This window comes from Pseudophryne corroboree, chromosome 1 (assembly GCF_028390025.1).
Source record: "Pseudophryne corroboree isolate aPseCor3 chromosome 1, aPseCor3.hap2, whole genome shotgun sequence".
Classification (NCBI taxonomy): domain Eukaryota; kingdom Metazoa; phylum Chordata; class Amphibia; order Anura; family Myobatrachidae; genus Pseudophryne; species Pseudophryne corroboree.
In genome coordinates, this window is record NC_086444.1 from 482,452,828 (window position 1) to 482,478,638 (window position 25,811).

At 43.9% G+C, this 25,811-nt stretch overlaps 1 protein-coding gene across 4 annotated transcripts in view; it reads left to right on the forward strand.

Annotated features, from left to right (window-relative positions):
• AGTPBP1 (ATP/GTP binding carboxypeptidase 1) overlaps positions 1–25,811 on the forward strand; it is a 455,468-nt gene that overhangs the window by 364,383 nt on the left and 65,274 nt on the right. For all 4 annotated transcript variants that reach the window (XM_063913782.1, XM_063913781.1, XM_063913783.1 and 1 more), the window contains one exon: positions 16,805–16,965. In XM_063913782.1, coding sequence (XP_063769852.1) covers positions 16,805–16,965 — 161 coding nt within the window. The remainder of the gene's footprint in view (positions 1–16,804; positions 16,966–25,811) is intronic.

Genomic DNA, 25,811 nt, shown 5'->3' on the forward strand with positions numbered 1-25,811 from the left:
ATCCCCATGGTCCTTACGGAGTTCCCAGCATCCACTAGGACGTCAGAGAAAATAAGAATTTACTTACCGATAATTCTATTTCTCGTAGTCCGTAGTGGATGCTGGGCGCCCATCCCAAGTGCGGATTGTCTGCAATACTTGTACATAGTTATTGTTAACTAATCGGGTTCTTGTTGTGAGCCATCTATTCAGAGGCTCCTCTGTTATCATGCTGTTAACTGGGTTTCATATCACAAGTTGTACGGTGTGATTGATGTGGCTGGTATGAGTCTTACCCGGGATTCAAAATCCTTCCTTATTGTGTACGCTCGTCCGGGCACAGTATCCTAACTGAGGCTTGGAGGAGGGTCATAGGGGGAGGAGCCAGTGCACACCAGATAGTCCTAAAGCTTTCTTTAGATGTGCCCAGTCTCCTGCGGAGCTGCTATTCCCCATGGTCCTTACGGAGTTCCCAGCATCCACTACGGACTACGAGAAATAGAATTATCGGTAAGTAAATTCTTATTTGTTCTTTACATAGTTGAATGTGCTGACAACAAAATCACACAAAAATGATCCATGGAAATCAAATGTATTAACCCATGGAGGTCTGGATTTGGAGTCACACTCAAAATTAAAGTGGAAAAACACACTACAGGCTGATCCAACTTTGATGTAATGTCCTTAAAACAAGTCAAAATGAGGCTCAGTACTGTGTGTGGCCTCCACGTGTGTGTATGTATGACCTCCCTACAATGCCTGGGCATGCTCCTGATGAGGTGGCGGATGGTCTCCTGATGGATCTCCTCCCAGACCTGGACTAAAGCATCTGCCAACTCCTGGACAGTCTGTGGTGCAACGTGGCGTTGGTGGATGGAGCGAGACATGATGTCCCAGATGTGCTCAATTGGATTCAGGTCTGGAGAACGGGAGGGCCAGTCCATAGCATCAATGCCTTCGTCTTGCAGGAACTGCTGACACACTCCTGCCACATAAGGTCTAGCATTGTCTTGCATTAGGAGGAACCCAGGGCCAACCGCACCAGCATATGGTCTCACAAGGGGTTTGAGGATCTCATCTCGGTACCTAATGGCAGTCAGGCTACCTCTGGCGAGCACATGGAGGGCTGTGCGGCCCCCCAAAGAAATGCCACCCCACACCATTACTGACCCACTGCCAAACCGGTCATGCTGGAGGATGTTGCAGGCAGCAGAACGTTCTCCTTGGCGTCTCCAGACTCTGTCACGTCTGTCACATGTGCTCAGTGAGAACCTGCTTACATCTGTGAAGAGCACAGGGCGTCAGTGGCGAATTTGTCAATCTTGGTGTTCTCTGGCAAATGCCAAACGTCCTGCACAGTGTTGGGCTGTAAGCACAACCCCTACCTGTGGACGTCGGGCCCTCATACCACCCTCATGGAGTCTGTTTCTGATCGTTTGAGTAGACATATGCACATTTGTGGCTTGCTGGAGGTCATTTTGCAGGGCTCTGGCAGTGCTCCTCCTGTTCCTCCTTGCACAAAGGCGGAGGTAGCAGTCCTGCTGCTGGGTTGTTGCCCTCGTACGGCCTCCTCCACATCTCCTGATGTACTGGCCTGTCTCCTGGTAGCGCCTCCATGCTCTGGACACTACGCTGACAGACACAGCAAACCTTCTTGCCACAGCTTGCATTGATGTGCCATCCTGGATGAGCTGCACTACCTGAGCCACTTGTGTGGGTTGTAGAGTTCGTCTCATGCTACCACTAGAGTGAAAGCACCGCCAGCTTTCAAAAGTGACCAAAACATCAGCCAGAAAGCATAGGAGCTGAGAAGTAGTCTGTGGTCACCACCTGCAGAACAACTCCTTTATTGGGGGTGTCTTGCTAATTGCATATATTTTCCACCTGTTGTTTATTCCATTTGCACAACAGCATGTGAAATTGATTGTCAATCAGTGTTGCTTCCTAAGTCGACAGTTTGATTTCACAGAAGTGTGATTGACTTGGAGTTACATTGTGTTGTTTAAGTGTTCCCTTTATTTTTTTGAGCAGTGTATATCAATTCCACCAGCAGCTTCTCAAAAGAAACAAGCTGATAAACCGATGGTAAGTAAATCTTCACTTTCACGGGCTACACATGAGGCAGAGGAGGATACATCGGAAGATGAAAGCTCAATTAATTCTACTTCAGCATACAAAGAGGAGGAAGAAGGTCTCACCTTAGTGGATATAGCTGAGTTAATTAAAGCAATGAAAGCCATTCTGTCCTTAGAGGATTCAGCAGAGCCTGTGTTAAAAACCAAGGCACCTGTGTTTAAACGTCCCAAAACAGTTAAAACTGAGTTTCCAGGGTCAGATCAGCTGACGGAAATCATGGAAGAGGCTTGAGCTACACCCAATATGAAATTTAGAATTCCTAAAAAATGGGATTCCAATTATCCTCTTCCAGCTGGGGATTGTTTAAAAAGGGACGTGGCTCCTAAAGTAGATACACATGTGATTCGATTAGTGCGAAAATCTATATTATCTTTGCCTTCAACATCATTAAATGATGTCACGGATAGGAGAGTGGATGGGTTTCTAAAAACCATATTTTCTCTGTCTGGGGCAGTCATAAGGCCAGCCATGGCTTCAGCTTGGATGGCAAAGGCAGTGGCTGCCTGGGCTGATGCATTGGAGGGGGATTTTTCAGTAGCTTCTAGAGAGCAAAAATCCCATATAGCTCATATAAAACAGGCTGCAGTATTCTTGAAAGAAGCAGCATTAGATATGGGTACTATTGCCTCCAGGGCATCAGCTTCAACAGTAACTGCTTGCACAGCAGTTTGGTTACGTACGTGGAAAGCTGATTCAGAATCTAAGAAGGTTTTGGAATCTGCCTTTTTCTGGAAATATTCTTTTTGGTAAAGAATTGACAGATATTCTGGAGTCAGAAGCAGACTCCAAAAAGGTCAGGTTTCCTTCCACATAGAACTTCAAACCTAAAGTTCCGGCTTTTCGTCCCTTTCGCTCTCAAGGAAAAGCTAGGGAAAAAGGGATCGCAAGCAGCCCCAATACAACAAGTCTGGTAAGTCAAAAAAGCATTGGGCTACCAGAGGGCCGGCTTCCAAATCAGAAGACAAGCCATCAGCCTGATGGTGCGGGCCTCCACCGGGGGGACCCCAGGGTAGGGGGCCGACTTCTTCAGTTTGCACAGATCTGGCAGCAGTCTACAACAGATGCCTGGGTGCAGGAAGCGGTATCTCTAGGTTATGCTTTTCCCTTCAAGAAGCATCCTCCTCGAAGGTTTTTTTGTACCAGCCCGTCTCGGGTAGAGACGAAGGCTAGGGCTTTGCAAAAAGCAGTTCAGAAATTGCTTCAGTCAGGAGTAGTCATTCCAATTCCCCCTGCACAACGAGGACAGGGTTTTTACTCCAACCTGTTTTTGGTTCAGAAGCCAAATGGGTCATTTCGGCTCAATCTCAAAAAGCTAAACAAATACATTTGGGTACCTCAGTTTCACATTGAGACGTTATGTTCCATAGTCTTGGCCATGGGGCCAGGGGATTGTATGGTATCTCTGGATATACAGGATGCTTGCCTACATGTTCCTATAGCACTGTCTCATCAGTGTTATCTCAGGTTCGCTATCCTCCAACAGCATTTTCAGTTCCAGGCCCTATCCTATGGGTTAGCCACGGCCCCCAGAGTATTTACCAAAATTATGGTGGTTATGGAGCTTATCTACGACCGGCAGGGGATAAGAATTTTTCCTTACCTCAACGATCTTTTAATCCTGGCACAGTCACAGGAATTTCTCCTATGTCATCTTCATCAGACAATAACATGTCTACAGAGGCACGGGTGGCTCATAAATTGGGCAAAATTATCTCTAGTTCTGGATGACTCACTTGGTCAGGTCTGCAGAGAGTATTTTTACCTCGGTACAAGATATCCAAGGTTCAGTCAAGGATTTAAGACTTGCTACACAGTCAAACAGTATCCATTCATGCAGCAATGCGAGTGATGGGTTTGATGGTGTCAACATTCGACATGGTGGAGTATGCACAATTCCACTCAAGGCTTCTGCAGCGTCTGATTCTTGCCAAATGGAATGGATTACATCAGACGATAAAAACACAGACTATGGTACTTTCGATAAAAGTAAGAAGGTCATTAGCCTGGTGGCTACAGACGTCCCATCTGGACAAGGGGAGACCCTTATGGATATCAGATTGGGAAATTCTACCAACAGATGCCAGTCTCCAGGGCTGGAGAGCAGTGTCCGGAAAGGTTGTGTTTCCAGGGGAGATAGACCAAAGAAGAAAGTTGCCTGCCAATAAATGTGTTGGAACTTCGGGCCATATATATGGCACTGATTCAGGCAAAAGACATTCTTTGAGGAAATCCATTCCAGATCCGCTCGGACAATGCGACAGCAGTAGCGTACCTCAACCAGCCAAAAAGCAATGAAGGAGGTAAGTCACTTACTAAAGTGGGCAGAACTTCAGCATCCAGCATTGTCCACAGTGTTTGTTTCGGGAGTCCTAAACTGGGAAGCGGACTTTCTCAGTCGACACACCATTTAAGCAAGCGAATGGGCTCTACACCCGAAGGTCTTCCAGACTCTAGAAGACAAATAGGGGTTGCCAGAGATAGATCTCATGGCGTCCCATCTGAACAACAAAGTGCTCGCAACAGGTCAAGAACAAAGGATCCCAGAGCGATCTTTGTGGACGCCTTGTCGTGAGATGGGACTTTCATCTGGCTTATGTGTTCCCTCCAACCACTCTATTACCCAGGGTGGTGAGAAAGATAAAGCATGGAAAGGGTGCCGTGATACTAATAGCTCCGGCTTGGCCCAGAAGGCATTGGTATACGGATCTGCAGAGAATGTCGATGGATGCTCCATTTCTGCTCCCTCAACGTCCAGACCTACTGACGCAGGGTCCTTGTTATCACAGACATCTGGATTGACTGTCTTTGACAGCGTGGCTCTTGAAACCTCTATCCTGAAGTCAAGAGGATTCTAACAACAGGTAATTTAAACAATGCTCAGAGCAAGGAAACCTTCCTCAGCTCGAATTTATCACCGAATATGGCAAACCTATATTCATTGATGCAGTGAAAGAAAGGTGGACCCTAAATCTTTCAGAGTTTCCAGGGTCTTAGCATTCCTTCAGGCACGAATGGATAAAGGTTTGAAGGTGGCTTCCTTGAGAGTGCAAGTGTCGGCATTGACTGTATGGTTCCAAAAGAAAATTGCCAATTTACAGGATGTGCGTACTTTTTTCCAGGGAATGCTGCGCATTCAACCTCCGTTTGTTCCACCTACAGTGCCGTGGGACTTATGTTTAGTCCTGAAAGCCCTTCAAGTTGCCCCATTTGAACCACTTAATAAAGTGGATCTTAAATGGTTAACAGCTAAAGTGCTCTTTCTGCTGACTATGGCGTCAGCTAGAAGAGTATCAGATTTAGGGGCGTTGTCATGTCGTTCCCCATTTCTGATTTTTTTTATCCAGATAGAGCAGTTCTCAGAACTAGATCTGGGTATCTTCTTAAGGTGGTGTCTAAATTCCACCTTAGTGAAGAAATTGTAGTCCCGGCTTTTTCAGGTACCGTGACTTTCTGCGGGAGATGCATCGCTGGACGTGGTCCGTGCATTAAGAATCTACGTGGATCGTACCAGTGCCATCAGAAAGACAGATTCTCTCTTCATTCTCTACGAATTTCACAAGAGAGGATGGCCTGCTAGTAAACAAACGCTGGCAAGATGGCTTTGGATGACTATTTCAGAAGCATATTCTCAGGCTGATCTACGTGTTCCGGCTAATGTCTCTGCTCACTCTACTTGTAAGGTAGGTCCCTCATGGGCAGCACAGCATGGTGCTTCAGCAGAACAGATATGTAAGGCAGCCACATGGTCTTCCATTAACACATTCATTAGACATTATGCCTTGGATACCTTTGCCTCTTATGACGCTGAATTTGGGCGTAGGATTCTCCTGTCCAATCAGGAGCGTCCCCACTACTAAATTGCTTTGGGAAATCCCGTTGTTATCCTGTGGATAACCTGTGGACCCTGCCGGAGAAATATACGTTATGGTAAGAACTTACCGTTGATAATGGTATTTCTCCTAAGTCCACAGGATCCACAGGGATCCCACCCTGATGCACCTGAGTTGAGGCTCCTTTTACTCACTAACCTCTTCCTTCTTGTATGGAAGGGTGTGCATGTGTGTTCTTCTCGCCTGATTAGGGCTCTACATGATGCTCCTGCCTTGTGCTTTGGAATACAACTGATTTGCCTGAGCCAGGCGGCGGGGATATATGGACGGGCCCGTTGCATGCTGGGAGGCCAGAAAGCTTTGATCGATTGGTGCCAAGCCACTGTTGCTTCATCATATCCCATTGTTATCCTGTGGATTTAGAAGAAATACCATTATCAACGGTAAGTTCTTACCATAACGTATATTTTGCGTACACCCCGCTACAACCCAATTTACGCCTACTCAGTCACAAACGAAGATGACCAGATTGCATGTAGTGTAAAATATATACATATGCCTACAAACACAAGCATGCACCCTTGCCTGTATGCAGATTTTGTTGCTTCTGACATTTTCATTTCCTTAATCGTCGAGAGGCTAAATAGGAGTGGAAGGGTTGGTCAAATGTAGTCCTAGTTCAATAAGTCCCTGTAATTACAACAGAGACCCACACAGAGATACAGTATGTCCTATTACTTTGAGTACCTGAGCCCTTGTCACTGCTGGATGGTTGACTGTGGGTTGCATCTGTGCATAACCTCCTGTTAAAATTATACCTAATATCAAATGCATTATTCGCATCAATACAAATGTTTAAAAAAAAAAACATCTTCTGCTTTTGAAGCTGGCAAATGTACAGACCTGGATGGATTTTGAGATGCACCCAATATAGCATACAGTGTATAAATACGCTATTTTGTGTGTGTTATATGGGCTGTTAGACGAGTATGTATATATTTTTCCCTTACAGTTATTTAAAGGCAGTCTCTTACATGGAGCTACCATAGTTTACTCAGTTCAGCAAGATTTGTTAATTTAACACCTTCACAATGAAGTTTAAAACTCGTGCTAAGTACTACAATATCAAAACGGCTGGATCTTTATACATACAGTAGATCCATCTATCCTCACTAGCCCAATCTTTGAAAACCTACGACATTCAGAGATGATAATGGAACTGGCCAGCAGAGGTCCTTCTGTAATTGCAAGTGCCATGATCCTGGTAAATTGAATGAAAGTAATTTGTATTGGTGAAGGAGTATTTAAAAAAAAAAAAAAAAAAATACAGGCAGAAATTTTAAAACTCCATGTAATATGGGTTTAAATCATAGATAAAACTCTAAAAGTCAATCCTCTAGATTTTATAGTACTTTAAAGTGGGCACATAGTTAATCCCAACTGGTACGTTTTAGGATGTAAGAATGGGATTTGTAACAATCACTGATATTGTATGTTCATTCATGTACTGTAGATTATCACAATAATTGCATAGAGATGTGAGAAATCTTCTGGTGACATAATTCTTTTGAGTATTCTATCCAAACTGAGCAGACACACCCGAGCTTATGTTACACACTGTATTATATTGCGACTATATCCTGGTGGTCACTAAGTGGTTTTAGACTTGACAGAGACAGATGACTATACTACTGGCGCATTGCTTCCTTAATAATACTTGATGCAGTCATCTGATTGATGCCCTGTCATAGCCTTATGAAATTATGTCTCATAAATTGTAATTAGTATGTTTAACACACCTGGTTAAATCTCCTATAATAAAACAAGCAGTGCGTCATTGTTTACTGTAGGATAGGTTGACTTTTACATGTAACCGGTTGATGACCCTGCATAGTATCACATCTTGTTATTTTTAACTTTCTGTTTGAGTCCGTGTCCTCTTTCCAACTGTACAGTATGTTGTATATGTGTAAATTGGAGTTATTAGTTCTAGTGTACTCTAAGATCATGCCTTTAATTAGACCCCAGTGGACAACTTTTATGAATACCATCCCAATAATGAAATCATTTGAAAATCTAGCAGATCACCTGCAGTGTTTTATTGAAATCCAGCCTTGCATTCCATTTAGGGCAGAGTAAAATGGGGTGTAAATGGGGTTGACCATTGAGTAGTGTGTCTCATAAATAAACAAATACAATGTTGGATACCATGGCCATGACCTGCTTCCTTTGTCTATGTCTTTGAAAGTATTTATAATAGCAGATAAAAAGGAGTCTATTTATTATATCTTTGGGGTGTACTTACTAAGCCTTGGATGGAGATAGTCAGTTCCTGACTGTCATTTTTCAAACCCAGCCTGTGACATAGCAGTTAGGAACTAATTGGTTGTACTTTATCTCCATCCAAGGCTTAAGCTCTGTACACACGTGTGAGATGTGTGCTGAGCTATCTAGCACAGACCACTCAGCACACATCTCTTCCGCGCTCAGCACTCAGCGTGATGTGTGCTGGGGGGGGATGACGGGGGAGCCACTCATTTCATCCAGCAGTGACATGAGCGATCTAACACTAGATTTGGCATTCATGCACGTCAAATCTAGAGTCAGTGAGAGCAATGTGCTGCCTATCGCGCTGGGCATACACACAGAGAGATCCGTGCTTAATTTCTAAGCAATCTAGTCAGATTGCTTAGACGTTAAGCACGGATCTCTCTGTGCGTATGCCCATAGCGATAGCGATGCGTGGCCCCGCGCGGTGCTATCGCCTGTGCTAGATTGGCCTGCATGCAGGCTCAATCTAGCAGGTCACTCATTTCACCGCTGGTAGGTTAATTGGATCCCAACAAAATTAACCCTAGCATGAATGTGTATGTGTGTACATGTGATAGGGACTATAGAGTGTAAGCTCCACTGGGGCAGGGACTGATGTGAATGGGCAAAAATATTCTCTGTACAGCACTGCGGAATATGTGTGCGCTATATAAATAACTGGTAGTAATAATAATAATCATCTTCACCACCATCGTCATCATTCCTCCTCAATATTCTTCATAATTCCTACTCCACATTCCATGTTGTGAATTCATACCAGCAGTGGTATGAGTAGGTTAAAACAATGAACCATTGACAGGGTGTTGCGCAGCCCAAAGACTATCCCATCTGGTAAGAACCAACAGAAGGGCTACTGTGGCACAAATCACAGAAAAGTTTTTTATTTTTGTGACAGGCGTAATGTTTCACTGCACATTGTGATGTCTCCTGCTGTGTAGCTGTAGGCCAGTCAGAATGTCCATGTTATCCCCTGTCCACCATAAAAAGTGCCTACAGTGCGTATGCAGTGAGACCTTGAATTAATGTAAGTAGGTTGCATGGCCTAATGAATCATGTTTTCTGCTTCATGTGGATGGCTGGGTACATGTGTGTAATTCAGCTGGTGAAGGTATGGCACCAGGATGCATTCTGGGGAGAAGACAAGTCAGTGAAGGGAATGTAATGCTTTGGGCAATGTTCTGTTGGCAAAACCTGGTCATTCATGTGGCCATTAATTTGATGGGCATCACCTACATCAGGCGTGTCCAAACTGCGGCCCTCCAGCTGTTGTGAAACTACACATCCCAGCATGCCCTGACACAGCTTTAGCATTCTCTGACAGCAAAACTGTGTCAGGGCATGCTGGGATATGTAGTTTCACAACAGCTGGAGGGCCGCAGTTTGGACATGCATGACCTACATAAACATTTTTGCAGATCAGGTATATAATTTCATCACATCGGATTGCTCCGATTGAAGTGACCTCTTTCAGAAGCATAATGTGAATCTGCCACACTGTTTGAATTGTTTGGGAATGGTAAGAATTCAATAGAATACAGGTAACCAATGGAGGGACTGAAAGAACGGGTCAGCAGCCAATGAACATTTAGTGAGGAAGATCAGCCTTGCAGCTGCATTCAAAGTGGATTGTAGTGCAGAGGGTCTGTTTTGAGGAAGTCCAGTAAGGTCAATGTGGGAGATAATGAGTGCATGAATTAGAGTTTTTGCAGTGTCTTGTGCATGATACAGGCATATTCTGGATGTATTTTAGATGTTTGTAACAGTGTTTGGAAACCGATTGAATCTGGGGAACAAAGGACCGTTCAGTGTCATTGATGACACCTAGGCAGCAAACTTGTGGAGGTGGGTTGATTGTTGAGTTATCAACAGTGATAGAGATTTCAGGTTGGTAACTACAGTACTATTGGTTTGTGGAAATATTATTTCTCTGACGTCCTAGTGGATGCTGGGAAGTCCGTAAGGACCATGGGGAATAGACGGGCTCCGCAGGAGACTGGGAACTCTAAAAGAAAGATTAGGTACTATCTGGTATGCACTGGCTCCTCCCTCTATGCCCCTCCTCCAGACCTCAGTTAGAATCTGTGCCCGGCCAGAGCTGGATGCACCTAGTGGGCTCTCCTGAGCTTGCTAGAAAGAAAGTATTTGTTAGGTTTTTTATTTTCAGGGAGAGAAGCAAACCTACCTGCGTGCAGCTAGCTTGTGCTTCTTAGGCTACTGGACACCATTAGCTCCAGAGGGTTCGAACACAGGGCCTGACCTCGATCGTCCGTTCCCGGAGCCGCGCCGCCGTCCCCCTTGCAGAGCCAGAAGACAGAAGAAGGAGATAAAATCGGCGGCAGAAGACTCTGGTCTTCATTAAGGTAGCGCACAGCACTGCAGCTGTGCGCCATTGCTCCCACTGCACACCACACACTCCGGTCACTGTAGGGTGCAGGGCGCTGGGGGGCGCCCTGGGCAGCAATAAGTATACCTTATGGCAATATATACACATAATACAGTCTGGAAAACTGTATATGTGTAAAACCCCCGCCATTTTTAGTCAGAAACAGGACAGAAGCCCGCCGCTGAGGGGGCCGGGCCTTCTTCCTCAGCACACCAGCGCCATTTTCTCTTCACAGCTCCGCTGGAAGGAAGCTCCCCAGGCTCTCCCCGGCAGTATCCTGGTACACAAAGGGTGAAAAGAGAGGGGGGGGGGGCACATAAATTTAGGCGCAAAAATTTGTATATACAGCAGCTACTGGGTATACACTGAGTTGTAGTGTAATCCCTGGGTTATATAGCGCTGGGGTGTGTGCTGGCATACTCTCTCTATCTCTCCAAAGGGCCTTGTGGGGGACCTGTCCTCAAATAGAGCATCCCCTGTGTGTGTGGTGTGTCGGTACGCGTGTGTCGACATGTCTGAGGTAAAAGGCTCCTCTAAGGAGGTGATAGAGCGGATATGTGTGTGAGAGGGTGTCTCCGTCGACAACGCCGACACCTGTTTTGATATGTGTAAGTGCTAAGGTGAATTTATTGCACAAAAGGTTAGGGAACAGACAGGAAATCTAACCATGTCTGTCCCTATGTCACAGAGACCTTCAGAGTCTCTCAATGCTCACTATCCATAATAACAAACACTGGTATCGACATGGAGTTTAACTCCCCTGTCGACTACGATAATGCAAAGTTACAGCCAAGATGGCTATAAGGTATTCAATATATGATTATTGAAATAATAGATGATTTGCATATCACTGATGACTCATCTGTCGCTGACACGAGAGTACACATGTTTAAGGGGAAAAATGCTGAGGTAAATTTCCCTCCTCTCATGAGGAAAAAGAGCGGGAATCTTCAGACAAGAGACGGCAGCTTCCCACAAGAGAATTCTCAGGCTGTATCCTTTCCCCACTAGGGCCAGGATATGTTGAGAATCTTCCCCTGGGGTGTCCTGTTTGCACAGATGGTAGCACTTGCTATTCTCAGGGATCCTGCAGATAGCGTGCACATTCTAGTATACTACCCAGACCGGCGATTGTGTCGGCATGGGTTTATAGCGCTGTGGCAGCGTGGACAGGTACCTTATCAGCAGAGATGAGACCCTAGTATGCAATATAAATATATTAAAGATGCTGTCTTAAGTGATAGATATATAGTTATAAAGCATGCCCAAAGAGACATGAGTATACTGGGTCCTAGAGTCAAAGCTATGTCGATCTCTGCTTGACGTGTCCTGTAGAATATGCATTGGACAGATGATGCCGACTTAAGAGGCATATGGAAGGCTGAGGATTGTGTGGAGAAGGGTTCTCGGGCCTGGTCTCCACAGCTATAGCTGGTAATTCTGCTAGTTTGCCTTATATTCCTGCACAGCCTAAGAAAGCACGACATTATTAAATGCAGCCTTTCGTATAAAGAAGCAAGAAAGTCCGAGGGGCGTCCTTTCTTGTCAGAGCCGGGCAGCTAGTTCCCAGGAACAGAAGTCCTCCCCGGCCCCTACAAAAATCCACCAATGTCGCTGGGGCTCCACAGGCGGAGCTAGGCCCGGTGGGGACACGCCTTCGTAAGTTCAGCCACAAGTGGGTTCACTCCCTGTTCGATCCCTGGGCAATAGATATTGTGTCTCAGGGATACAAGCTGGACTGTGAGAAGATGCCCCCTCACCGACGGCCCTGCGGGCTTCCCCCCAAGAGAGGGAGCCAGTGTTATCTGCAATTCACAAATTGTATCTTTAACAGGTGGTGGTCAAGGGTCCCCTCCTTCAACAAGAGGGTGTTATTATTAGACCATGTTGTAATCCCGAAACCAGACGGTTCGGTCAGACCCATATTGAATTAATAATCCCTGAACATATACCTGAGAAGGTTCAAGTCCAAGATGGAATCGCTAAGAGCGGTCATTGCAAGCCTAAAAAGGGGGAGACTTTATTGTGAATCGGGACATAAGGGATGCATACCTTCAGGTCCCCATTTATCCACCTCATTAGGCGTACCTCAGAATTGCAGTACGGGATTGTCATTACCAATTTCAGATGTTGCCGTTTGGTCTCTCCACGGACTCGAGAATATTCACCATGGTAATGGCGGCTATGATTGTACCCCTGAGGAAGCAAGGTGTCACTATTATCACGTACTTGGACGATCTCCTCATAAAAGCGAGATCAAGAGAGCAGTTGCTGGACAGCGTATCACTTTCTCTGGAAGTGTAACGGCAACACGGCTGGATTCTATATGTTCCAAAGTCGCAGTTGTTTCCTACAGCTCATCTGCCTCTCCTAGGCACGACCCTAGGCACAGACCAGAAAAGGGTTATCTCCCGATAGAGAGAGCTCAGGAGCTCATGACACTGGTCAGGAATCTATTAAAACCAAAACAGGTGTCAGTGCATCACTGCACTCGAGTCCTGGGAAGGATGGTGGCATCATACGAGGCCATCCCCTTAGGCAGGTTCCATGCGAGGACCTTCCACTGGGACTTACTGGACAAGTGGTCCGGATCACCTCTTCAGAGGCATCGGTTAATCACCCTATCCCCCAGGGCCAGGGTGTCACTCCTGTGGTGGCTGCAGAGTGCTCACCTTCTCGAGGGCCGCAGATTCGGCATTCAGGACTGGATCCTGGTGACCACGGATGCAAGCCTCCGAGGGTGGGGGACAGTTACACAGGGAAGAAATTTCCAAGGTCTGTGGTCAAGTCAACTGACTTGCCTTCACATCAATATCCTGGAACTAAGGGCCATATACAACACCCTAAGTCAAGCAGAGATCCTGCTTCGCGACCAACCGGTTCTGATCCAGTCAGACCGCAGGGGTTCATGTAAACCGCCAAGGCGGCACAAGGAGCAGGGTGGCGAGGGTAGAAGCCACCAGAATTCTTCGCTGGGCGGAGAATCAAGTAAGCGCACTGTCAGCAGTGTTCGTTCCGGGAGTGGACATCTGGGAAGCAGACTTCCTCAGCAGGCACGACCTCCACCCGGGAAAGTGGGGACTTCATCAGGAAGTCTTCACGCAGCTTGCAAATTGATGGGAACTGTCTAAGGTGGACTAGATGGCGTCCCACCTCAAGAAAAAGCTAAAAAAGGTTTTACGCTGGGTCAAGGGACCCTCAGGTGATAGCTGTGGTCGCACTAGTAACACCGTGGGTGTTCCAGTCGGTCTCTGTATTCCCTCCTCTTCCTCTCATACCCAAGGGCTGAGAATTGTAATAAAAGGAGGAGTGAAAACCATATTCTTTGCTCCGAATTGGCCAAGAAGGACTCGGTACCCGGAGCTGCAGGAAATGCTCTCAGAGGACTCAGGGCTTCTGCCTCTCAGACAGGACATGTTGCAACAGGGGCCCTGTCTGTTCCAAAATTTACTGCGGCTGCATTTGACGGCATGGCGGTTGAACGCCGGATCCTAGCGCAAAAGGGCATTCCGGATGCAGTTATTCCTACGCTGATAAAGGCTAGGAAAGACGTGACAGCAAGACTTTTTCACTGTATATGGCGAAAATAGGTTGCTTGGTGTGAGGCCGGGAAGGCCCTACAGAGGAATTCCAGCGGGGTCGATTCCTGCACTTCCTACAGTCAGGAGTGACTATGGGCTTAAAATTAGGATCCATAAAGGTCAAGATTTCGGCCCTATACATTTTCACTAAAAATGAACTGGCTTCACTGCCTGAAGTTCAGACGTTGTTCCGGGGGTGCTGCATATTCAGCCTCCTTTTGTGCCACCGGTGGCACCTTGGGATCTAAACGTTGTGTTGGATTTCCTGAAATCCCACTGGTTTGAGCCACTTAAGACCATGGAGCTAAAATATCTCACGTGGAAAGTGGTCATGCTATTGGCCTTAGCTTCAGCTAGGCGTGTGTCAGTATTGGCGGTTTTGTCATGTAAAAACCCTTATCTGATCTTCCATATGGACAGGGCAGAATTGAGGACTCGTCCCCAATTTCTTCCTAGGGTGGTATCATCGTTTCCTTTGAACCAGCCTATTGTGGTGCCTGCGGCTACTAGGGACTTGGAGGATTCCAAGTTGCTGGACGTAGTCCGGGCTTTGAAAATTTATGTTTCCAGAAAGGCGGGAGTCAGAAAGTCTGACTCGCTGTTTATTCTGTATGCAGCCAACAAGGTTGGCGCTCCTGCTTCGAGGCAGACTATTGTTCGCTGGATCTATAGCACGATTCAGCTGGTTCACTCTGCGGCTGGAGTGCCGCATCCAAAATGGTAAAAGCCCATTCCATAAGGAAGGTGGGCTCTTCTTGGGCGGCTGCCCGAGGGGTCTCGGCTTTGCAGCTTTGCCGAGCTGCTACTTGGTCGGGGTCAAACAAGTTTGCTAAGTTCTACAAGTTTGATACCCTGGCTGAGGAGGACCTTGAGTTTGCTCATGCGGTGCTGCAGAGTCATCCGCACTCTCCCGCCCGTTTGGGAGCTTTGGTATAATCCCCATGATCCTTACGGAGTTCCCAGCATCCACTAGGACGTCAGAGAAAATAAGAATTTACTCACCGGTAATTCTATTTCTCATAGTCCGTAGTGGATGCTGGGCGCCCGTCCCAAGTGCGGACTCTCTGCAATACATGTATATAGTTATTGCTTAACTAAAGGGTTATTGTTATGAGCCATCTGTTACTGAGGCTCAGTTGTTGTTCATACTGTTAACTGGGTATGGTTATCACAAGTTGTACGGTGTGATTGGTGTGGCTGGTATGAGTCTTACCCTGGATTCCAAATCCTTTCCTTGTTGTGTCAGCTCTTCCGGGCACAGTTTCCTTAACTGAGGTCTGGAGGAGGGGCATAGAGGGAGGAGCCAGTGCACACCAGATAGTACCTAATCTTTCTTTTAGAGTTCCCAGTCTCCTGCGGAGCCCGTCTATTCCCCATGGTCCTTACGGAGTTCCCAGCATCCACTACGGACTATGAGAAATAGCATTACCGGTGAGTAAATTCTTATTTAATTCTGTTTTGGAAAGATAAAGGGTCTGTTTTAGAGATGACGCTAAAGGCACAGCAGCAGCTGCTGTGTGAAAATATGCTTATACCGAAGGAAGCATCTGAAGTCAATAGATGCCTGCGGTCAACATCTCTGATCTAAGTGCTGCATCTGAGGACACAGCATCGGATCACCATCACGGCTGCAGCATTAGCCATCTAAGTGAGCCTAAGGACTCATCCTCTCTGTAAATCTGCATTGGAAGACAAAGACACCGTCCTTGGCGCACCTTGAAAATGGGGCCAACACACCCTCATTTTCAAGAACGCAACCTGTCCCTTTCCTCAAATGGCCTCAGCCTGTCAATCAGGTTGTAACGTCTAGGGCACTGGCACCGGAGCCACTGCACTTCCTGCGCGTGCGATTGAGTTTGAGTAGGCCAGATGACATCAAAAATGGAATGGCAGAAAGCCATTCAGGAACGTGGACCAACACAGACAAATCTGGCGAGGCTACATAGATTTGAGTATCATCCAGATGATCCTGAAACCCGAAAGCTGATAAATTTGCCAAGAGATATTATATAGATTGAGCATAGATTGAGAAAAAGCAGTGGACCTAGGACTGAACTTTGCAGAACTCCAACTGATAGAGTAAGTGAAGTGGTACTATTCCTAGTAGCTTTCATTAATCTGTTGAAAACTCAGTGATGATGCCCCCCAGAGTTTCCAGAACAAGGCCACTGAAAGCCGAGCAGGGATGGTTACTTCAACCAGAAACACATGTTATGTATTTAAATATTGTGTAAATATAAGTAACAGTGCAGTAAAATAAACTGTACTATACCATTATTACATAGCCTGGTATGAGAACTGCTTAATGCACACAAGCATTTCCAAATGTCTGTTCTATTACGTTTTCTGTGTAATAGCGGTTCTAACACTCAGTCGAAGGTAAGACAGTGCAGTGCATATCTAACTGCATTAACACATTATTAGGGTATATTTTTTAGCTTGGTTGGAAAGTTGTTATTGATTAAATACTTAATAAGTACATTATATTTTTATTTTTCTATTAAGTGTTGCAGATTTGCTAGATTTTCTATATCTGAAGTGAAACGCATTTCTTTTTTCTCAAGGGTCTGCAGATCGGGACAAAGGAACTGGAAGAGATGGGTGCCAAATTCTGTGCAGGATTACTTCGCTTAAAGAGATTGACCTCTCCCCTGGAATTCAGCCTGCCTCCCAGCCTCCTAGATATCGAGAATGATCTGATCGAGTCCAGCTGCAGGGTTGCAAGGTACTGTAATAACTTATTTTTATGTTTTAATGTCCAAATATTTGACTTTGTAATATATTAGCTCTTAATGTATCAACCAAAGCACTGTTTCTTCTGTTGTCATTTTGTAGTGACCTCGGAATACTTCTTAGATGACAAATGCACATGCTGCTCTCAGCTTTACTCCTTACAGGCTCCATTGTAATCATTTTGGCATGACATTTTGCTTCGGATGAAAGGAAATTACTACAATTATCAATATTTATAAAGTGGTTGCTTCTCTAGGAAACAGTGCTGCCATTTCTTTCTGCCCGCAGTATCTGTATTTCAGACTACAGAGAATGAGCATGTCTTTATTATCCCAAAGTTTCCCAAACTCTGCCATACAGTCCAGATTTTAAGGATATAGAGTCCAGAAATCAAATTTACTGAGGGACTAATTAAGTCACTAGTGCTCAAGCATGGATATCCTTAAAACGTGGACTGTAATGGCGGAGTTTGGAAAACTCTGTATTGACCCAATCCAGAACAGAGGTGGCTTACATCTCCATCACCAGACCCATTTCTCTGCCCTGTGTTAGATTTTCTCAGAAATATTTTTAAGTTTTTAATGTATGCAAGTAAATTTCAGATATTTTTTTTTCCTGGATATACAGGTCTTTCTTTTGGCAACCTGTTTTAATAGATTGCTATTTAAATTATGGCTATTAGATTGGATGGATAGGAGTTCATTATTAATAAAAAAAAAAATCCAAATCTTCCCATGGTTCGTTTTATATGCTAACATGTATTTGTGTTACGTAAAGTACATACCTCCCAATAGCTGTTTTGCTGTCCCTCATAGGTCCACACAAATGTTTCAATGATTGCTCTGCCCCACTGTAGCACGTGTCCACGGAGATTGCAGGGATTAGGACAGGCCGCATAGGAGTTGAATCGTTACTCACCAAATGACTATACAGCAGATTGTAAATAGCAGTGACGTCCTCCTGATACAGACTTCTTAGAATACAACAATAATACATAAACCAACTTTATAAAATTAGAAATGGAAAACATTGACTTTAAAACAGCACTCTGGCCTTTATTATTCTTGTTCAGTGAAAGTCACATTATGCCTGTATTATACTAGCAGTTGTTACTAATAAGTATATTTATAGCAACCTTCGAAGAGACAAAGCTTTTGCTTGTTCAACTTTTGTTTTAATAGAACAGAAGGGAAAATGGCCATTTGTCCATTGCCTTATTATATTATGTGTTCTGCGGTTTCGTTTTACATGCCATTTGTCGGCTCTGCTCTAAGTAATCTATGATGGCTGCATTGATTCCCAATTGAGAAGAGTTTAATTGATAGTGAGTAAGCACCAAACACAGCACTTGCATTATTGATATGTTGCTGTATTTATTTTGTTACTTCAATCCCAAAGAATAATTTCTGAAATGGTGAAATCATTAGACCAGCAGAGAACATTAGTACAGGGAACATTAACTTAGTTTTCCTGCAATCTACTTTGTGCGTATTAAGTTGTATTCTAAGCAGCCGTTAAGGCCAGAGTTCAGGCTGTATCCAGTCCCAGTGTGTTTCCAGCTAAGCGAGGATGTTTAAACATATATCTAATAAACTTAATTTATAGTACACCGGGAAACGCACATCTGTGCAAATAAAACTATATGTGCCTCTTTCCAGTAGTATATAAGGCCATCACTCTGATAACACCTCTTTTCTCTGACTTCTTCCTTTTAATGAAACTTTTTAAGTAAAAAAACAAGCAAACCAGAAGTGATAGCTTGTTTTTAATGAAAGATTGTTCTCTCAGTAGTTAGCCATGCTTGTCTGTCCTAATTAAAGTGCATTATTGTATAAGAGCACTATGTCCCATTCACTTGGATGGCCATTCACACATTACTGAATGGAACGCTAGCTAAGCAAAAAAATTGGGATAATTGATTCCAATGCTAGGCGGGAACTCTCACACAACATTGACTTTTTAGAGGACCAGGAGACTGACGCATACATCATTTTTTGCCCTCTGCGTTATGTCCATTTTTGTCTTGAGAGACTATTTAAGTACAGTGTCAGTTTAGCCTAGTGATCTGCGAGCCCTTTCCTTAGCTCAGTACAAGCCCCATTTAGAGCCAGCCATAATAAGAGTATAAGCTGTTTAAAGAATGTACCTTTCACACTTAATTTATACAAGCAACAGTTACCTACATGAATATCAGTAGTGTCTATATATTACTGTCGCAGCTAGCCGATGCAAGGAGTGTACCCTCTACAGGCAATACAGTAAACTGCTGACTTCATGTATAGCAGCCTGAGTGCAGCAAGTGTCATGCAATGTTCGTATCTGATGAAAAGATTCATGTAAACTGTTAAGGTGATTATCCTATATAATGAAAGGCTACGCGGCTCCTCACCTCTGTTATAACTCCTTTGTGTGCTGCAAGCTGTCACAGCTGAAAGTCATAATGCAGGAAGATGTTACAGCCTGCTGCTACTGATCTGACTATTTTATACCTGCTACATATGGAGAAGAGGGGGCCACTAAAATCAATTACTTTGTTGTAATCATGTTTTTATTACTTGGTTTACACACCCTGGAAACTAAACATAAAATAATTCTGCACAGAAAATGCGGGTTTAAGGACAGCTAATGAGACATTTTAACCCATACTCTTTTTACCAGAATCACCTAATTTTAGCCATAATAAGTGGGATCCAATGTTAAATCAACCATAAATTACTTTTAGTTTCATCTGCCTCTCTCTCTCTCTCTCTCTCTCTCTCCCTCTCTCTCTCTCTCTCTCTCTCTCTCTCTCTCTCTATATATATATATATATATATATATATATATATATATATATATATAGTAATGTAAAAGGCCACCTCTGCTCCTCACCTCTGTGGTGCCGCCAGCAGCCACTGGAGAATGCCCAACGGAGTTCCATTCGGGACACAAACACTGCACCCCCCACCATATACAGCCCCTATATACACAATTCACCCCCATATCACTCCATGTAGTGCCCTCTATATACAGGGCACCCCACTCCTCTATATACTGCTCCCGCCATATACCGCACACTCTGCACCCCCTCTTTCATATACTGAAACTGAAACCCCAGGTTTCTTGTCATCCCGGGACTCAGCAACAAGTAGCAGCAGTAACCATGAAACAAATACAGGAATCCTCAGGCTATAGCGGAGGCACCGGGGACAAGTGTGGCCACTTACTGGCAGTGGGAGAAGGTGAATCAGTCCAGCAGGAAGGGCTGAGAAACTGTGTGGGGTGAGCAGTGCAGTTCCCTGGGAGGGGGAGGGGCCAGTGCTGCAGCTTATGTTGGTGAGGAGGTAACTGCTTTATATATACTGCGCGCTGACGGAGGGCCGTGGTCCTGTGTTGTGTGGCAATGGGTAATATATAAAGTCATGCAATTCCTAATGGGAACAGAACTTGCTTGTTAAGTAGTGATTGAAATGTGTAATGGAATCGCTATTGGAAATTAGCTTGTGTTAACTAGAGATCGAACAGTTAAAATGAAAGATGAAGTCAGAGTATAGACGGAATGAAGAATGCCTGACTAAAGGCAGGTACACACAAAACGATTTTGAACATATAAAGATAAAGATTTCCCTTGAAATGTCCCTAGCTGCAGAATGAACGATATAGAGCATACACACTGAACGATATAATTAACTATATCATTCAGCGGACATATCATTCAGTGGACTTCACCACTCCCATCCCTGAACATGCAGTCATGAAAGATATAGCCTAAATTGTACTGCAGGGAGCGCGCATTGTCATCGTGCATACACGATATGCACCATAATATCTCTATTGTGCATATCATCCACCTAAATCGTCTAGTGTGTATGCCCCATTAGGGAGTGATGTATCAAACCTTCTAAAGAGGACAATTGGAGGTGTTGCACATTGCAACCAATCAAATTCAAGCTATAATTTTATAGGATGTACTAGGCAAATGATAACTAAAATCTTATCACCGTGACGAGAGCAGAGGGCCCGCAAGGGTCTTTGTTGCCCCCTCCCCCCCCTTTCCTTCCCTGCTGGCAAACTGACGGCCGGCATCAGGATGCTGACCGCTGGGATCCCAACTGTCAGTATTGCGATCCCAACCCAAAACAAATGTGTCTGACAAACAGTGTTAAAAACTGTCAGGCCAATTTCATTTAAGATAGAGTGTTGCATGATGCAAGAGGAATAAGGCTGACAGCAGAAACTGATGAAGGTGAGTAGACGAAGGCTGAGTTTAATCCATGGGCCCGCAATTATAATCAGACCACAAAATTAGCACCAAATTTCATCTAGTGTGCAATATAATGTAAAATAGTACCTAGAAATTTGTTAATTTGGGAGCATGGAGTCTGAATTATAGCAAGGTAAGTTTTTGTAAATTAAAGGATAGCTACACTCGAAACTGAACATTTTTGGTTGAATGAAATAAGTTGAACAATACAGAAGCAGCTCCAGCAATGCCCTCTGCACTCCTGCAGTTCTTGAAACAGCAATTCATCTTCTTGTATGGATTGGAAGTTCAGAGGCGTAGACAACACTGTTACTAATTTAATTAGGTGGTGAAACTATTGAAACAAGTGTTGCTGGGCAGTTACACATATCTGCACCCACTAAACTTCATCCTTTATCATTTCTGTTTGGAAAAGAGTGGGTTGTTCTGTGGAAAAAAAAATGGGTGCCCCATGGGAGTGATGAAGAGTTAAAAGTAACGTAGGCATAGTAGAAAAATCTTGAGTGTACGTGACACATATATGGGAAGCAGGTCAGGAAGAATGAGACTAGGGATGGATGAAACACTGGATAGCTGATAAAGGATGTTGAGTAATTAACAGCTGACATGACCCAGGCCTAGGTGACTAAGAACAATGATGTGTTACATGGTCTTAGCCAATGATGTCCATGTAGCTGTCTGGTGGCATTGACATATTGTGGGGTTTTATTATACCCCAAGAAGCCCGTGTTTCCCCCTTGTCTGGTCTTTGTCTCTCACACAAATGGAAATAATGTTGCTGTTATGAGAAAAAGCCAGCTATGTCTGTGAAATGATAGCACGGAGGGGAGCTTGCGGGAATTGATCACCCCAGCAGCTCTCTGCAGTTTCTAGGAGAGAATGAATATATGTGCATGCTGTCCCTTTGAAACTCCAGAAGTGTAAAACAGCTGCCTTGTCTGTAACAATGCCAATTCCCCATTAAGCTTTATACTGCTAAGTGTTGGAGAGCATGCAAATCGGAAGGATAATTCATGCACAGATTGCACTTTTGTCACTTTGCCACACAGTTCGGTTTAGAAGGTATAACCAGATTGTAGGTTAAACACACAGACTAATGCCTGATGAAGTGGTTACAACTCTATTCATTACAATGGCTTTCGGATTACTAACAAAGAGCCATTTACAAATAAGTATGCATTCATTAATACCGGCAGTGCTATTTGTAGGTCCCCTTTTAACAAAATGCTTTATTAGAGAGCCACATATAAAGTATTCAAATATGTCTGATACTTTTTTAAATGGTTACAAACTAGAATGTCATTGGATTTATCTAATACCATGATGCAGACAAGCGTAGCATTCATTCAGAATTTGGCTTGAATTTGCCTGACTTGCTGTGATTGTTATCAACCAACATCTGACGTATCGTTTGGGTCACAGCAAAAGTGTAACTCACCTATATTTAAGCCATTTATTTATTGTTGTTATATATATATATATATATATATATATATATATATATATATATATATATATATATGTATGAATAGAAGATAATAACAGGCGGCACTCACAGCTTGATAGACACTGGTAAATAAACGGCCAGACTCCGTGAAGATAGATCAACGTTTCAATTTATAAAATTGTCGTCAGGATACATATAAATACAAATAGTCTCACCTTATATCCCCACCGATGTGAACATTTCTCCCGCCCGCCGGAGCGCCAGCGCAGGACGCCGAGGCGGGACGCTATCTGATGACGTAGCGGCTGACAGCCGTTACGTCCACACCAAACCCATCACCATAGTGACCATCTAAACAAAGTAAAACGCTGCAGTCAATTGCGGTACTTAGCAATAAAGCCTCCGTGTAATAATAATGAGATCTAATAAGAACACATATAGGCTTGTTCGAATATTTTAACAAGGATTATCCTTTCTTAGAAACATATAAGATATAACCTCCATATAAAAAACATCACATTAAAGGAATCTCATAAAAGAAAACCACCAGTATTAATGACATTAGTTCCAAAAGAGGATCATTATGATCATATGGTATACTGAAAAATAGATATAATCGATCATATAATACTATTAAGCATAAACCAACATTTGCAATCATGAATATGCCTGAACAGAAAAGAGGCCAACTCCTAAAAACAGGATAAGGGAAGAGTTTCATTGAGGCCCCGTGGGGCCAAGACATCCAGTTTGGAAATCCACCTGGCCTCACATCTCAGAAGGGCGGCCCCTCTGTCGCCTCCCCGTAAGGATAACGGAATGTGATCAATCATGCGGTACTTGATGCTTGCAACACTATGTTTGAATTCGGCAAAGTGTCTGGCCACTGGCTGATCACTCATGCCTGTGGACAACGCCTGTCTAATAGCTGATCTATGTGCCGTCATCCTCTCTTTGAACTTTCTAATAGTTTTACCTATATAGGAGAGTCCGCATGGACATATAATCTGATATACGACGTAGGTTCTCTCACATGTTAAGCGATGGTAGATTTTAAGCTTGGTACCTAAATGGGGGTGACAAAAAGTGTCCCCATTAATCAGATACTTGCAAGTAGTGCAAGGACATTTATAACATCCCATTTTGCCTGAAGATAAGAAATTCTTTGGAGATGGTTTCCCTTTACCTGTGATGTCAGTTTTGACCAAAATGTCCCGCAAATTGCTAGACCTAGAGAAACACGGCATTAAATCAACTTCACCCAATTTCAGTTGGTAATCCGACTTTATAAGATGCCAATGTTTTTTGGCAATTTTACATACCGTCTCAGAGCGTGAGTGGTACTGGTTCACCCAAGGGAGTTTAGAGTCCTGTGTTGTCCTGATCTTTTTGACTAGTAAATCCTTTCTATCCATGGCCAGTACTTTTTCTTTATCAAGAAGTAATTTACGGAGTTGATAACCCCTCGCTACAAATTTAGATATAAGATCATCAATTTGAATCGATGCTATAGATGCATCATCGTTAATCCTTCTGATTCTGATCATCTGTGAATATGGTAAGCCATATTTCAGGCTTCTGGGGTGACAACTATTCCAATGCAGGAATGTATTCCGGTCGGTAGGTTTAGTAAAGACCGTAGTTGATATCCTGCCTTCAAGAAGGGAAATTCTAACGTCAAGGAAATCTATCACCTGTCTATCCATCTTAAAGGTAAATTTAACTGGACTGGCAGAGTTGTTATGGGTTTCCATGATCAATTTAAATTTTTCTTCCGTGCCCCTCCAAATTAACAAAAGATCATCTATAAATCTTGTATAGAAAACAATATCTGTTGCTACTTCTGGATCTCTAAAGAATAAATCATTCTCTACTGCAAACATAAAAATGTTAGCGTACGTCGGAGCGACTGCGGAACCCATCGCACACCCTTTGGTCTGTAGGTAAAAATCACCATCAAAAAGAAAATAATTCTTGGTGAGGATGAGTTCCAACAGTCGCCCCGCAATTTCAACATGTATTGCATTCAAGGAGCTAAACTCCAGTAAGAATTTCTGCACTGCTTCTAAGCCCTCAGCATGGGGAATAACTGTATATAAACTGCACACGTCTGCAGTAATAAGCCACACATCACTGGGAACAGTCCCCAAATCAATCAATTTATTGAGGAGTGCTGTAGTGTCCAACAAATAATTGGGTTGTGTCTGCACCAAAGGTTGCAGAATGGTATCAAGAAAAGTAGATGTGGGCTGAAATAGGGAACCCCGTGCCGCAATAATGGGCCTCCCTGGTGGAGGGTTGAGGCCCTTATGAATTTTAGGCAGACTATAAAGTAGCGGTACAATAGGGAACTCTGGAATAAGGACATCAAAGCACTCCTCAGAAATAAGAGAAGAATCTAATGCAATTAATAAAGTTTCTCTAAGACATTTAGAAAAGCCAGTAGTAGGGTCTCCCCAGAGTTTTAAATAAACACCAGGTTCCGCTAGCTGACGTTGTAATTCAGATCTATAATCTTGAAGATCCTGAAGCACCACCGCACCCCCCTTGTCTGCGGGGCGGATGACCAGATTCTCGTTACTTGATAAAGACTTCAAGGCTTTGAGTTCTTGTGGGTTCAAGTTAGATCTTGAGGGAGCTGGATCTTTCATGGTATTCACCACCTGCTGATCAATAATACGCATGAAAGTTTTGATACTGGGATTGTTGGACAGAGGGTCAAAAGAAGACGGTTTCTTAAATTGAAGTAAACTGGGAGGAATAGGACCTTTATCACTCCTGATAGGATCTGGTTGTTTCTGTGAAAAAAATTATTTTAATTTGAGCTTGCGTTGTAATTGGTGCTTCTCGATATTCCATCTCAGATGGTCAAAATCTTTGGAAGGCACAAAAGAAAAACCCTTTGAAAGGACACTTTTCTCACTGTCTGTGAGTTCCACACTAGACAAGTTGAAGATTATTTGCTCTTGTTGGCTACGGGTGGCTTTTTTCCACGTTTGGCTGCGTCTGTATTGTCCGCCTCGTCGAGTAGGGCATCTTTGCGGGCACCGGTACGTGTTGTCACTCCTAAAGGGATATTAGGACCTCTGCGACGATTGCGATTACGGATCCGGCGGGGTTCAGAATCACTGGCCGTGCTGTTATTTTC